The sequence below is a fragment of the Pongo pygmaeus genome, chromosome 16 (assembly GCF_028885625.2).
Source record: "Pongo pygmaeus isolate AG05252 chromosome 16, NHGRI_mPonPyg2-v2.0_pri, whole genome shotgun sequence".
Lineage (NCBI taxonomy): Eukaryota > Metazoa > Chordata > Mammalia > Primates > Hominidae > Pongo > Pongo pygmaeus.
The window spans coordinates 69,117,759-69,131,300 of NC_072389.2; the positions used below are offsets into that span (position 1 = coordinate 69,117,759).

At 38.1% G+C, this 13,542-nt stretch overlaps 1 protein-coding gene across 18 annotated transcripts in view; it reads right to left on the reverse strand.

Annotated features, from left to right (window-relative positions):
• HERC1 (HECT and RLD domain containing E3 ubiquitin protein ligase family member 1) overlaps positions 1–13,542 on the reverse strand; it is a 311,831-nt gene that overhangs the window by 141,335 nt on the left and 156,954 nt on the right. For all 18 annotated transcript variants that reach the window (XM_063652260.1, XM_063652248.1, XM_063652245.1 and 15 more), the window contains exons 13-16: positions 6,156–6,281; positions 4,336–4,557; positions 915–1,067; positions 654–786 (exon numbers count right to left, since the gene is read on the reverse strand). In XM_063652260.1, coding sequence (XP_063508330.1) covers positions 654–786; positions 915–1,067; positions 4,336–4,557; positions 6,156–6,281 — 634 coding nt within the window. The remainder of the gene's footprint in view (positions 1–653; positions 787–914; positions 1,068–4,335; positions 4,558–6,155; positions 6,282–13,542) is intronic.

Below are 13,542 nucleotides of genomic sequence, written 5' to 3' on the forward strand. Positions count from 1 at the left end.
GCAACCTACAAAATGGGAGAAAATTTTTGCAACCTACTCATCTGACAAAGGGCTAATATCCAGAATCTACAATGAACTCCAACAAATTTACAAGAAAAAAACAAACAACCCCATCAAAAAGTGGGCAAAGGATATGAACAGACACTTCTCAAAAGAAGACATTTATGCAGCCAAAAGACACATGAAAAAATGCTCATCATCACTGGCCATCAGAGAAATGCAAATCAAAACCACAATGAGATACCATCTCACACCAGTTAGAATGGCCATCATTAAAAAGTCAGGAAACAACAGGTGCTAGAGAGAATGTGAAGAAATAGGAACACTTTTACACTGTTGGTGGGACTGTAAACTAGTTCAACCATTGTGGAAGTCAGTGTGGCGATTCCTCAGGGATCTAGAACTAGAAATACCATTTGACCCAGCCATCCCATTACTGGGTATATACCCAAAGGACTATAAATTATGCTGCTATAAAGACACATGCACACGTATGTTTATTGCGGCACTATTCACAATAGCAAAGACTTGGAACCAACCCAAATGTCCAACAATGATAGACTGGATTAAGAAAATGTGGCATATATACACCATGGAATACTGTTTTTGCTACTTAACGACTGATTAAATTTGAAATGAAATACCAAACTCACCTCTTAATTTTTCTCCAACACTGCCATTCCAAGGACTTTCTTTCAGCAAATTTGCAGAACGTGAATAAATATCTGTGGCATGAGGCAACAAAAGCTGAAGATGTTTATGAAGCAATGCCACACTGCTTGAGTTCTAAGAAGAAATAAAGTTCCTAAATTACTACTTTGGAAGATTCAAGGTGCAAAAATATCATGGCCTATCCAAATATCTGAGTTTCAAGGTCCCTGATAGATCACCATAAAAGACAAATAATCACATACCTCACTAATGTTATTGATATGGCAAAATGCCAGCAGCTGTTTCTGTAGTGAACATAGCAGTTCATGAAGATGAGCAGGCTGACTGTTTTCTGATGATGATGTTCCAAGTAAAAATTTATCACTATTCTTTTCTAGCTCTCCAAATGCTTGATCCTAAAATGACACACAAAGGAAGTTTATATTTGAAGTGCTTGAAATTGAAAGTAACAACCTACCATAAATCCAATTTAAGCAGCATTATATGGGCTGGGTGCGGTGACTCACACCTGTAATCCCAGCACTTTGGGAGTCCGAGGCAGGTAGATCACCTGAAGTCAGGAGGTTGAGACCAGCCTGGCCAACATGGTGAAACCCTGGTCTCTACTAAAAAATACAAAAATTAGCTAGGCATGGTGGCGGGCACCTGTAATCCCAGCTACCGGGGAGGCTGAGGCAGGAGAATCGCTTGAACCCCAGGAGGCGAAGTTGCAGTGAACCAAGATCACGCCATTGCACTCCAGCCTGGGCGACAAGAGTGAAACTATGTCTCAAAAAAAAAGCATTATATCCTTTCTCCCATTACCAATTTTTAAGTATTTGCTATAATCCTTATGATACTAGCTATTAGATGGTAAAATTCATCAAGCTACTTCTATTTGTTTTTTCCATTAAAAAAAAAAGCAGCTGGGTGCGGCAGCTCACACCTATAGTCCCAACACTTTGGGAGGCCGAGGTGGAAAGACTGCCTGAGGCCAGGAGTTCAAGACCAGTGTGGGCAACACAGCAAGACTTCATCTCTACAATTTTTTTTTTTTTTTTTAATTAGCTGAGCACGGTGGTGCACACCTCTAGTCCCAGCTACTTGGGAGGCTGAGGTGGGAGGACCACTTGAGCCCCAGGAGTTCAAAGCTGTAGTGAGCTATGATGGTGCCACTGCACTCCAGCCTGGGCAACAGAAAGCCTTTCTCTAATAAAATTAAAATTAAAATTAAAAAAGAGATATGACAACTAAATACAATGTGTGATTCTGGACTAGATCATGAAGAGGAAGGGCTGGGGTCAGAAACTGCTATAAAGGACATTATTGGGGCAACTGTAGAAATGTAAATGTAGACTATATATTAAATAACAGTTCTGTATCAATGTTAAATTTTCTGAATTCAATAATTATTCTCTTGTTACATAAGAAAATGTCCTGGTTTTTAAAAAATACATACTTAATATATGCTTAAATACTTAGGGGCAGCCAGCCATCTGCAATTTACTCTCAAATGATTTAGAGACAGAGAACAAATTTGGCTGAAGGGCACAGGGGAATTCTTTGAATGATTCCTGTAACTCCTCTGTGAGTTTTAAATTACTTCAAGTTAAAAATATTTTTTTAAAAGAGATGCTTTGTATATTTAGAAAATATCAAAACTCTATTTTAAAAAGTTAAAAGCACCATTTAAACAACTACTCAAAGAAAATGACTGCTACTATAATATTTTTTGGTTTATTTCTTTCCTGATTTTGTCCTTTTAAAACATTTTTCATAATATTGTACTGCATATTCTATTTTTGGTCTGCTCTTTTCCAACGGAATCATAAATGTTTTACACATTTTCATAAACCAAGTGTACATAAAATATAATAAAATATTCCAGTGAACACATACACCATAAATTACTTAACCACTCCCCTATTTTAAGATATTTCTGTTATTTCCAACTTTTTTTCCTGAAATAATCACGTGCTGAATATCTTTAGGCAGAAAATTTGGTTTATGTGTACAATATACAAGATAGAATATGGGAACACTGTAGGGCCCTTCCTCTAAGTTGTTAATTAGGACCATTATTTTAAAATCTTAGAACAAATTTGGTTTAAATCACATCAGAAAGAGACAACAATTTATTATTTCTACCCAAAAGCAGTTAGTATTTTATTTCCATTTCCATATAATATATAAATCTGCCTTAGCCCTAATATTCCTTACAACTTTGTTGTAACATTCCTTATAACTTTGGGAAAAATTTTCGGTCATTAACAAATGGCTATATACACAATATTGTTCTTATCCATTTGCAGCCATTACTCCTTAACATCAGATTAAATTTACATTCTTAAACCTGAAAGCAAAGAATTTTGTAGGAAGAATTTTCACTCTGACTTAGTGATCAGCCTTTCAATGTGGGTGGGATAGAGCGCTAAGACTTGTATTGGAAGAAAAAGAGTACACAGACCAGGCCCTGAAGAGCCACAGGAAACAATATGAATTGATACACAAACAATTCAAAGTTAAGTTGCACAGTACACTCTGATCCTGTAAGTGCTGATGAGTATAGAGATGTGTATCTATACACATCTCTGGCTAGATGGGGTTATTTGGGCAAGGTTTCCTAGAATAGTCAAGTCTCACATCACAGATTGGTAGAGAAAAACAACAGGAATACGTGTACAATGTACAATTCTGGAAAGGGATGATTTCAGATAAGAATGGTGTGTGAGCCGACGATAAAGGGTCTGAAGGGTGGTGGTGGTGGCGCTGTTTTGAGATGGGGTCTCGCTCTGTCACCCAGGCTGGAGTGCAGTGGCGCCATCTCAGCTCACTGCAGCCTCTGCCTCCCTGGTTCAAGCAACTCTCCCACCTCGGCCTCCTGAGTAGCTGGGATTATAGACGCCAGCCAAGACGCCTGGCTAATTTTTGCATTTTTAGTAGAGACGGGGTTTCACCATATTGGCCAGGCTGGTCTCAAACTCCTGACCTCAGGTGATCCACCCACCTCGGCCTCCCAAAGTGCTGAGATTACAGGCATAAGACACTGCGCCTGGCCTGAAGGGGTTTAAATTTAATACAAAGAAGTTATATTCTTTAATTTTATAAGTTATTTAATACAAAGTTATTCCAGCAGTAAGATGCTGAGAAGAAACCAGCAATAGTGGCAATAGCTATAACATTATTAGCACTGAATCATAATGATCTGGCTTAGAACTCAAAGAAATGGCAGGAAAAAAAGATGAATTTAAGAAACACTAAAGATTTAGAATTAATGGCATACTAATACAGGGAAAGCTATAGGGTCCACTGTCCTCTATCCTACTGACCAACCTATTCTCATTCAGTACCAAGTACATTGTTTCATTATAAGATTATGTCTGGCAAGGTTAATCCCTTGCTCATTATTCTTCTCTCTAAAAATGTTCCTGACTATTTTATTCTCTTTATTATCCTACAGTATCAGAAAAATCTGGTAAAATTCTAAAATAAATCCCTTTGAAATTCTCAATTACATGTTATTTGGTCCCCACAATATTTCAGAAAACCTGACATGTTTTTCCCCTTGGGGGAGAGGGGTCTAGAGTTTGATTTCTATCATAGGTGTTTAAATGTCAAAATACCTTGACTAAAGAGATCCCTACCCCTTTATTCTTTTTTTACTACAATAAAAGAACAACTTACCGTATAAAATCCTAAATTTCTTAAGAGGGTCTTCATCAAAATTTCAGCCAGGTGGGTATCTGGATGGCAGCTCTGAGTGCCATAAGGTTGATCTGACAGATTTCCGTAGCCAGTACACACAGAAGATAGGTCAGCAGCATCAGAGGGTGAACTATAGCCAAGCAGGGAGGCTACGTGGGTATGATCTTGCAAACTTGTCAGGATGATATCCAGTTGCATTCTCTAAAGAACAATAAAATAGGAACAAGTAACCAGCGTAATATGCACTAGAAAAGAACACAAAAGGATTCCAGAAAAAAACTATACTAATCCACTTACTAGCTTAATCAACAATCATCTTCAGGAAGTACATAATTATAAAAACTACCCAATTAATCCCATTTAGGAAATGGGATTTAGGAAAATGCAACTTACAGGTTTTTATTTCAGCCTTCATTATGATGCCTAAATCTCTAAGCTAACATGGCATACTATGCATAATGATTTTAGTACTGTAAGTAGAGAGGAGTACGAAATGCCAATAGATAAATAATATGACACATGATTCTACAGTGTGACATTACCAATGACAATTACTTATTCTAATGTTTAAAATAAATCACTTGAAATCTAAACTAATGCAAAATACTCATTAAAAATCATCTGTGGGCTAGGCGCAGTGGCTCACACCTGTAATCAGAGCACTTTGGAAGGCCAAGACAGGTGGATCCGCCTGAGTCCAGGAATTCAAGACCAGCCTGGGCAACACAGCGAAACCCCCTCTACAAAAAATACAAAAATTAGCTGAGCATGGTGGTGCACACCTGTAGTTTCAGCTACTCAGAAGGCTGAGGTGGGAGAATCACTTGAGCCCAAGAGGTTGAGGCTACAGTAAGCCGTGATCGTGCCACTGCACTCCAGCCTGGGTGACAGAGCAAAACCCTGTCTGGAAAAAAAAAAAAAAAAAATCACCTGTGGACCAGGCACAGGGGTCTCATGCCTATAATCTCAGCACTTTGGGAGGCCAAAGCAGGAGGATCATTTGAGGCCAGGAGTTCAAGAACAGCCTGGGAAATACAACAAGACCCCACTGCTATAAAAATAAGAACAAAAAAATTAGCCGGGTGTGGTGGCACGTGCCAGCAGTCTTAGCTACTCCAGAGGCCAAGGCAGTAGGATCCCTCGAGCTTAGGAGTTTAAGGTTAGAATGAGCTATGATTGCACCACCCTACTCCAGCGTGGGTGACAGAGCAAGACTCTGTCTCCAAAAAAAGATTTAAAAAGAAAGAAAAGTATCAGTAAATATTATACTGCAAATAAGTACCAATTTTTTTTCCTCAAATCTGTATCTCTGAATCTGATAACTTCTACTTGGTTGAGCAAAATGTACTATTTTAAGGTACATAAGATAAAAATGGAAAGAATAAGTATACTCATATTACCAAATACTTTTTCCTAATAGTCATCTATACTCTTTATACAAACGATTTGAGACAAAGTTCTCAGCATGGAACCAACAGTAGCACATGCACTTGATTTCAACTCAGCATACTACAAATAAACCACAGAGTGTCTGGCTTAGTACCATAAGAAACACTGGAAAAATTAGTCCTTATTTTAATAATTAGCCCCAAATAACTTAATAAATTATCACTTGCTTCACCTAAGGTTGTTAGACAGCTGGGAATTCTTCCAGCATACAACATTAAATAACCAGGATTTACTAGACCCATCAATTACTTATGCTCCATGAACACATGGCAATTGATTAGTTTTACTTCCTTCTCAGTCCAAATTTTTATGATACTACTGGTTTACTTACATAGCAAGCAAAGGCCTACCTGTCCTTTAGATAAGCTTTCCCATCTATCAGGTCCTTGAGGTAAAAGAGAATGAAGTAATTCCATCCGTTCTCGTAATGGAGGTAACAGCATGGTTGCCCCCACTGACAAAGTTTCAATTACCACCTAATATCAAAAGAGAAAAGTGTACTGATTGGCCTGGTTCTTAGTTTTTAATAAAAACACACTTAAAGCGAACTCACTGACTACTAGGATCACATAAGTCTAAAAAAGATGGCATGATAAAAAAGAAAGCATGCAAGTCGTCCTTCAGATGTCTTTAAGAAGACTATGAATACATATTTTGGATTTGCCACTAAATAGCTAATCATCACCTAACAAATATTTAGTGTTGATTCTATAGCATTCACCTTGGTAAGGCTCTGTGCAAAGTGATTTGGGTGGAGAAATGAATAAGACAGACAAAATCTCTGCTTTCATGAACCTGCAGTCTAATGGGAAAGAAAGACCCTGAGCAAGAAAGTATAAATGTGAAAAGAGTCACATAGGGAAAGTAAAAGGGTGCAGGAACTTGCATGAGCACACAAACATGGCAATTAACATGGTCTATGGGCTCATGGAAGATCTCCCTGAGGATTAGGCATTTAAGAATTACAGAATTAGAACACATGGACACAGGAAGGGGAACATCACACACCGGGGCCTGTTGTGGGGTTGGGGGAGGGGGAAGGGATAGCATTAGGAGATATACCTAATGTTAAACGACGAGTTGATGGGTGCAGCACACCAACATGGCACATGTATACATATGTAACTAACCCACCTCAGCCTCCTGAAGTGCTGGGATTACAGTCGTGAGCCACCACGCCCGGCCATAGCATCACACTCTTACCCATGATTGGCTTCGAAGCCAAAGGTTATTAGAAATTTGAGGAAAGCCTTTATTATGACAGAGACTAAAACTAACAGAAATGGTCTAATTTAAAAAAAAAAAAAGTACATAGAAACAAGAACAAAAATTAGTATCTTCAAAAAGTGTAAGTCAGAACGGGAAGCTACTAAAAAAGGAACACTTCGAGAATGAAGAAAAGAGCTCTTATAAATTAAAAAGACGATAAAAGAAACAGAAAATCTCAATAGAAGGGCTAGAATATATAATTAAATTTCTTATAAAGTAGAGGGGGGAAAAGATGGAAAACAGGAAGGAAAACATAAGAAAATTAAGAGGACTGGCTCAGGAGGTCAAGTATCCCAATAATAAGGAGTTCCAGAGAGAAAGAAAGAACACAGAAAACAATGAAGAGGAAATCAACAAAACACTTCCAGATATATATATATATATATACATATATATATATACATATATATATATATATATATATATATTTTTTTTTTTTTTAAGTAGAGAAGGGGTTTTGCATATTGGCCAGCTGGTCTTCAATTCCTGGCCTCAAGTGACCCACCTGCCTCGGCCTCCAAAAGTGCTGGGATTACAGGCGTTAGCCACTGTGCCTGGCCAAGATAATTTTTTAATATTGAAGGCTATGACTTTCCCCACATCAGTTCATATCACTTTGAAATGTGAGAACACAAAGGACAAGAAGAACTTGCTATATAGCATCTAAAGAGAAAAACAGATTTCCATACAAAGGATCAAAAATTTGAAGCGCACTGATTTTCTAAGTAACACCATTGAAAACTAGAAGACAATGAAGCAATGACTTCACAAGTCTTACTGAAAAATGATTTCCAATTTAGAATTTTATGCCTAAACCATTCAAGAAGATATTCAATTGTCAAACTATTTAAGTGTGAGCATATTTTCATTTAATGTATTTTCTATCAGTCCTCTCTCAGAAGCTACTGATGAAGAAACCCAGCAGAAATCACCTTAACCCAGCAGAAATCACCTTAACCATGTGATTGAGGCCGACATTGTCAGTAATAAGATATATGGACATCATTAACCTCATGTAATAACATACCAAGGACACATTATTTCTGTGGTATTCTTGCCCAAAATACATAACTCAATCCCATCATGGAAAAAATGACAGAGATATTCAATAAAATAATTAAATAATACTCATGAAACGTCAAGCTCGTGAAAGACAAGGAAAGACTGAGGAATTGTTGCAGGACACTAAATTGTTACACAAGAGAAATAACAATTAAAAGCAATATGGGATCCCAAATAGGATCCTGCAACGAAACAAGGACATCAGTAGAAAACTGATAAAATTTCTAATAAGATGTTTACTTAATAGTATTAAACCAATACTAATTTCTTTGTTCTGATAATTATATAATGGTTATGTAAGACATTAACATAATGGGAAGCTGGGTGACAGACATATGAAAACTATTATTTATGCAATATTTCCTTAAGTCTACAGGTAGTTCAAATAAAAAAATTTTTTTAAAAAGAAAATTCAGAGAGGGTCAAAGGAAAATGGTGGGAAAGCATACAAGAAACAGCAGCAATGTGGTTACTGCAAATAGATAAATTACCAGAAGTTTCAGAAATAAGAAAAGAGGAACACAAATAGCTGTAAACAGAAACAGCCTGTGTATAACATCCTGGAACAATCTATCTCCAAGTACTCTTCTAAGATGCAAAGGCTATCAAAGAGACCCAAAGAATAAAAAGATAATCCAAAATATAATTTTTTAAGTTTACTTTTCCTTATTTTATTCTAGTACTTTTATCCTTTTCAAACTCTTACACTATCCCATTTCTGATAAATATTAAATCATTACAGTTCCTACTCACCACCAGGATATTCCTCCAACCCCATTTGAGGGGATACGTCCCTCTACTTGAAAAGTCAGATTATTAATTTTTTTTTTTTTTTTTGAAATTGACATATAATCCACATGCCACAGAATTCACCCCTTGAAAGTATAAAATTCAATGGTTTTTAGTCTATTCAGAGTTGTGCAACCATCACCACTATCCAATTTAGAATATCTTCATTACTACCAAAAAAAAAAGCCCTGTGCCCATTACCAGTCATTCCCTATCCCTGCTCAAGACCTCCAACAACCACTAATTTACTTTTTTTTTTTTTTAGATGGAGTCTTGTTCTGTTGCCCAGGCTGGAGTGCAGTGGTGTGATCTCGGCTCACTGCAACCTCCATCTCAAAGGTTCAGGCGATTCTCCTGCCTCAGCCTCCCAAGCAGCTAGGACTACAAGCACGCGCCACAACGCCAGGCTAATTTTTGTATTTTTAGTAAAAAAGGGTTTTACCATGTTGGTCAGGCTGGTCTCGAACTATTTATCTCAAGTGATCTACATTCCTCAGCATCCCAAAGTGCTGGGATTACAGGCGTGAGCCATTGCACCCAGCCCACTAAGGCATTGCTATGGACTTGCTTACTCTGCACATTTCATATAAATGGAGTTATATAGGCCAGGAGCGGTGGCTCATGCCTCTAATCCCAGCACTTTGGGAGGTCGAGGCAGGCAGATCACCTGAGGTCAGGAGTTCAAGACCAGCCTGGCCAACATGGTGAAACCCTGTCTCTACCAAAAATACAAAAACTAGCTGGGCATGGTGGTGTGCACCTGCAGTCCCAGCTACTCGGGAGGCGAGGCAGGATAATCACTTGAACCCAGGAGGTGGAGGTTACAGTGAGCCGAGATCGAGCCACTGCACTCCAGCTTGGGTGACAGAGCAAGACTCTGTCAAACAAACAAATAAATAAATAAATGGACTTATACAATATATGGCCCTTTGTGTCTGGCTTCTTCACCTACCATAATTTTTTTTTTTGAGACAGAGTCTCACTCTGTTGCCCAGGCTAGCATACAGTGGTATGATGTCAGCTCACTGCAACCTCTGCCTCCCGGTTTCAAGCAATTCTTGTGCCTCAGCCTCCCAAGTATCTGGGACTACAGGCATGCGCCACTACACCCAACTAATTTTTGTATTTTTAGTAGAGACAGGGTTTCACCATGTTGGCCAGGCTGGTCTCGAACTCCTGGACTCAAGTGATCTGCCCACCTTAGCCTCCCAAAGTGTGCAGATTACAGGTGTGGGCCACTGTATTCAGCCACTTAGGATAATATTTAGAAGGTTCAGTTAGGTTGTAGTATGTATCACTACTTCACTCCTTTTTATGGCTAAATAATATTACATTGTATGAATATACCAAATTTTGTTCATTTGTTTATCAGTTGACAGACACGTGTTGTTTTCACCTTTTGACTATTATAAATAATGCTGCTATGAACATTCATGTACAAGTTTTTGTGTGGACACGTTTTCAATGCTCTTGGGTACAGACCTAGTAGTGGAACTGCTGGATCATACAGTAATTCTATGTTTAACTATTTAAGGAACTGCCTGTTTTCCAAAGCAGCTGCGCCATTTTACATTCTCATGCAATGCATGAAGGTTCTAATTTCTCCACCTCCTCCAATGTTTGCTATTAGTCAGCCTTTTTGATTACTGTCACTTAGTGGGTGTGAAGTGGTATCTCAATGTGGTTTTGATTTGTATTTCCCTAATAATTAATGATGTTGAACATTTTTTCATGTGTTTACTGGCTATTTGTATCTCTTCTCTAGAGATATTTCCACTCAGATTCTTTGTTCATTTTTAAAACTGGGGTATCTGTCTTTTTTATCGTTGAGTTGTAAGAATTCTTTATACATTCTAGAAACTAGAACCTCATCAGATATATGACTTACAAGTATCTCTCCCATTCTGTGTGCTGTCCTCATTTTCTTGAAAGTATCCTTTGAAGCACAAATGTTTTTAATTTTGATGATGTCCAATTTATTTTTCCTTTGGTTGTTTGTGCTTTTGATGTCATAGCTAAGAAACCATTGCCTAATCCAAGGTGATAAAGATTTACATCTATGGTTTTTTTTTTCTTTATTTTTTTGTGAGACAGACTCTTGCCCTGTCACCCAGGCTGGAGTGCAGTGGCGCGGTCTCCACTCACTGCAACCTCTGCCTCCCAGGTTCAAGCGATTCTCCTGTCCCAGCCTCCCAAGTAGCTGGGATTACAGGCGTGCACCTCCACACCTGGCTAATTTTTGTATTTTTAGTAGAGATGGGGTTTCACCATGTTGGTCAGGCTGGTCTCGAACTCCTGACCTCGTGATCCACCCGCCTTAGCCTCCCAAAGTGCTGGGATTACAGGCGTGAGCCACCGCGCCGGGCCCATCTTTTTTTTTTTTGAGACAGAGTTTCATTCTTGTCTCCCAGGCTGGAGTGCAATGGTGTGATCTCAGCTCACTGCAACCTCCGCTTCCTGGGTTCAAGCAATTCTCCTGCCTCAGCTGGGATTACAGGCACTCGCCACTACACCCAGCCAATTTTTTGTATTTAGTACATACGGGGTTTCACCATGTTAGGCTAGTCTTGAACTCCTGACCTCAGGTGATCCACCTGCCTCGGCATTCCAAAGTGCTGGGATTACAGGCGTGCGCCTGGCCCTATGTTTTCTTTTGTGAGTTTTACAGTTGTAGCTCTTATATTTAGGTTTTTAATCCACTTTAATTTTTTTGTATATGATGTAAGGGGCCAACTTCATTCTTTTGCATGTGGGTATACAGTTGTCCAAGTACCATGAGACACTACTCTCTCATGAAATTGTTTTGGCACTCTTGTAGAAAATCAGTAAGCCACAGATGTATGAGTTTATTTCTAGACTCTTAATTCTATTCCACTGATCTATATATCTATCCTTCTGACACAGCCACTCTATTTTTATTACTGTAACTATAAAGTAGTATGCTTTGAAGTTGGAAAGTGTGAGTCTTCTAACTTTCCTCTTCTTTTTCAAGACTGTTTTGGCTACTCTGGATCCTTGAATTTCCATATGATTTTAAGATCAGCTTATCAATTTCTGCCAAACAAAGCCAGCAAGAATTTTGATAGTGATTGCACTCAATCTGTGAACCAATTTGCAAAGTATTGACATCTTCACAATATTAAGTCTTGCAATCCATAAACACGAGGTGTGTTTCCATTTATTTCGGTCTTCTTTAATTTCTTTCAATAATGTTTTGTTCTTTCAGTGTACAAGTCTTACACTTCTTTTGTTAAATGTATTCCTAAGTATCCTATTCTTTTTGATGCTTTTGTACATAAACTTGTTTCCTTAATTTCATTTTTTGATTGTACATTGTTGGTGTATAGCAACAATTTTTGTACATTTATCTTTTACCCTGAAGCTCTGCTGAACTCGTTTATTAGCCCAAATAGTTGTGTATGAGTGTGTGTGTGTTCCTTAGGATTTTCTACACACAAAATCATGTCATCCGCAAACAGAAATAGTTTTACAACTTCCTTTTCAATCTACATGAGTTTTATTTCATTATCTTATATAATTGCCCCAGCTAGAATAGAAATGGCAGGAGTGGAAGTCTTTATTTTATTCCCGATCTTAGGGGGAAGGTTTTCCGTCTTTCTCCATTGAATATGATATTAACTATAACTTTTTCACAGATGCCCTTTATCAGGTTAAGAAAGTTCCCTTCTATTCCTAGTTTGTTGAATATTTTTATCATGAAAGGATGTTGAATTTTGTCAGATGCTTTTTCAGCATCCAGACAATCACATTGTTTTGTTCATTTTTTCTATTAATATGGTGTATTATATTGATTGATTTTCATACTTTGAAAATGGGATACATCCCATTTGGTCATGGTGTACAATCTTTTAGGTAAGTTGCTGGATTTGGTTTGTTAGTAGTTTGTTGAGAATTTTTACATCTATCTTCATAATGGATATTGAAGAATGCATCAGAGTACTTTAATAGCAGGTCTATAGTTTTTCTTTTCTTGCAATGTCTTGGTCCACAATTAGGGTAATACTGGCCTCACAAAATATAGTTGGGAAGTATTAGCTTCTCTTCTACATTCTGGAAGAGTTTGTGAAGAACTAGTCTTAATCCTTCTTTAAATATTTTGTGGAATTTACAAGTGAAGCCATTTGGTCCTGGGCTTTTCTTCATGAGATTTTTCTTTAAGGCCAATAACTCTTTGACTTGCCCTTTTGAGACTATTTTCTAGATCCTGTAGGTGTGCTTCTACCTTTTTTATTCTTTTTCTTTTGTCTCCTCTGTGCATTTTCTTTTTTTTTTTCTTTTTCTCTTTTTTTTTTTTTTTTTTGAGATGGAGTCTCACTCTGTCATCAGGCTGAAGTGCAGTGGCGCAATCTGGGCTCACTGAAACCTCCACCTCCCAGGTTCAAGCGATTCTCCTGCCTCAGCCTCCCGAGTAGCTGGGACTACAGGCATGTGCCACCACATCCAGCTAATTTTTTTTGTATTTTTAGTAGAGAAGGGGTTTCACCATGTTGGCTAGGAACGTCTCTATCTCTTGACCTTGTGATCCACCCACCTTGGCCTCCAAAAGTGCTGGGATTACAGGCGTGTGCCACCATGCCCAGCTCACTAATTCTTTCT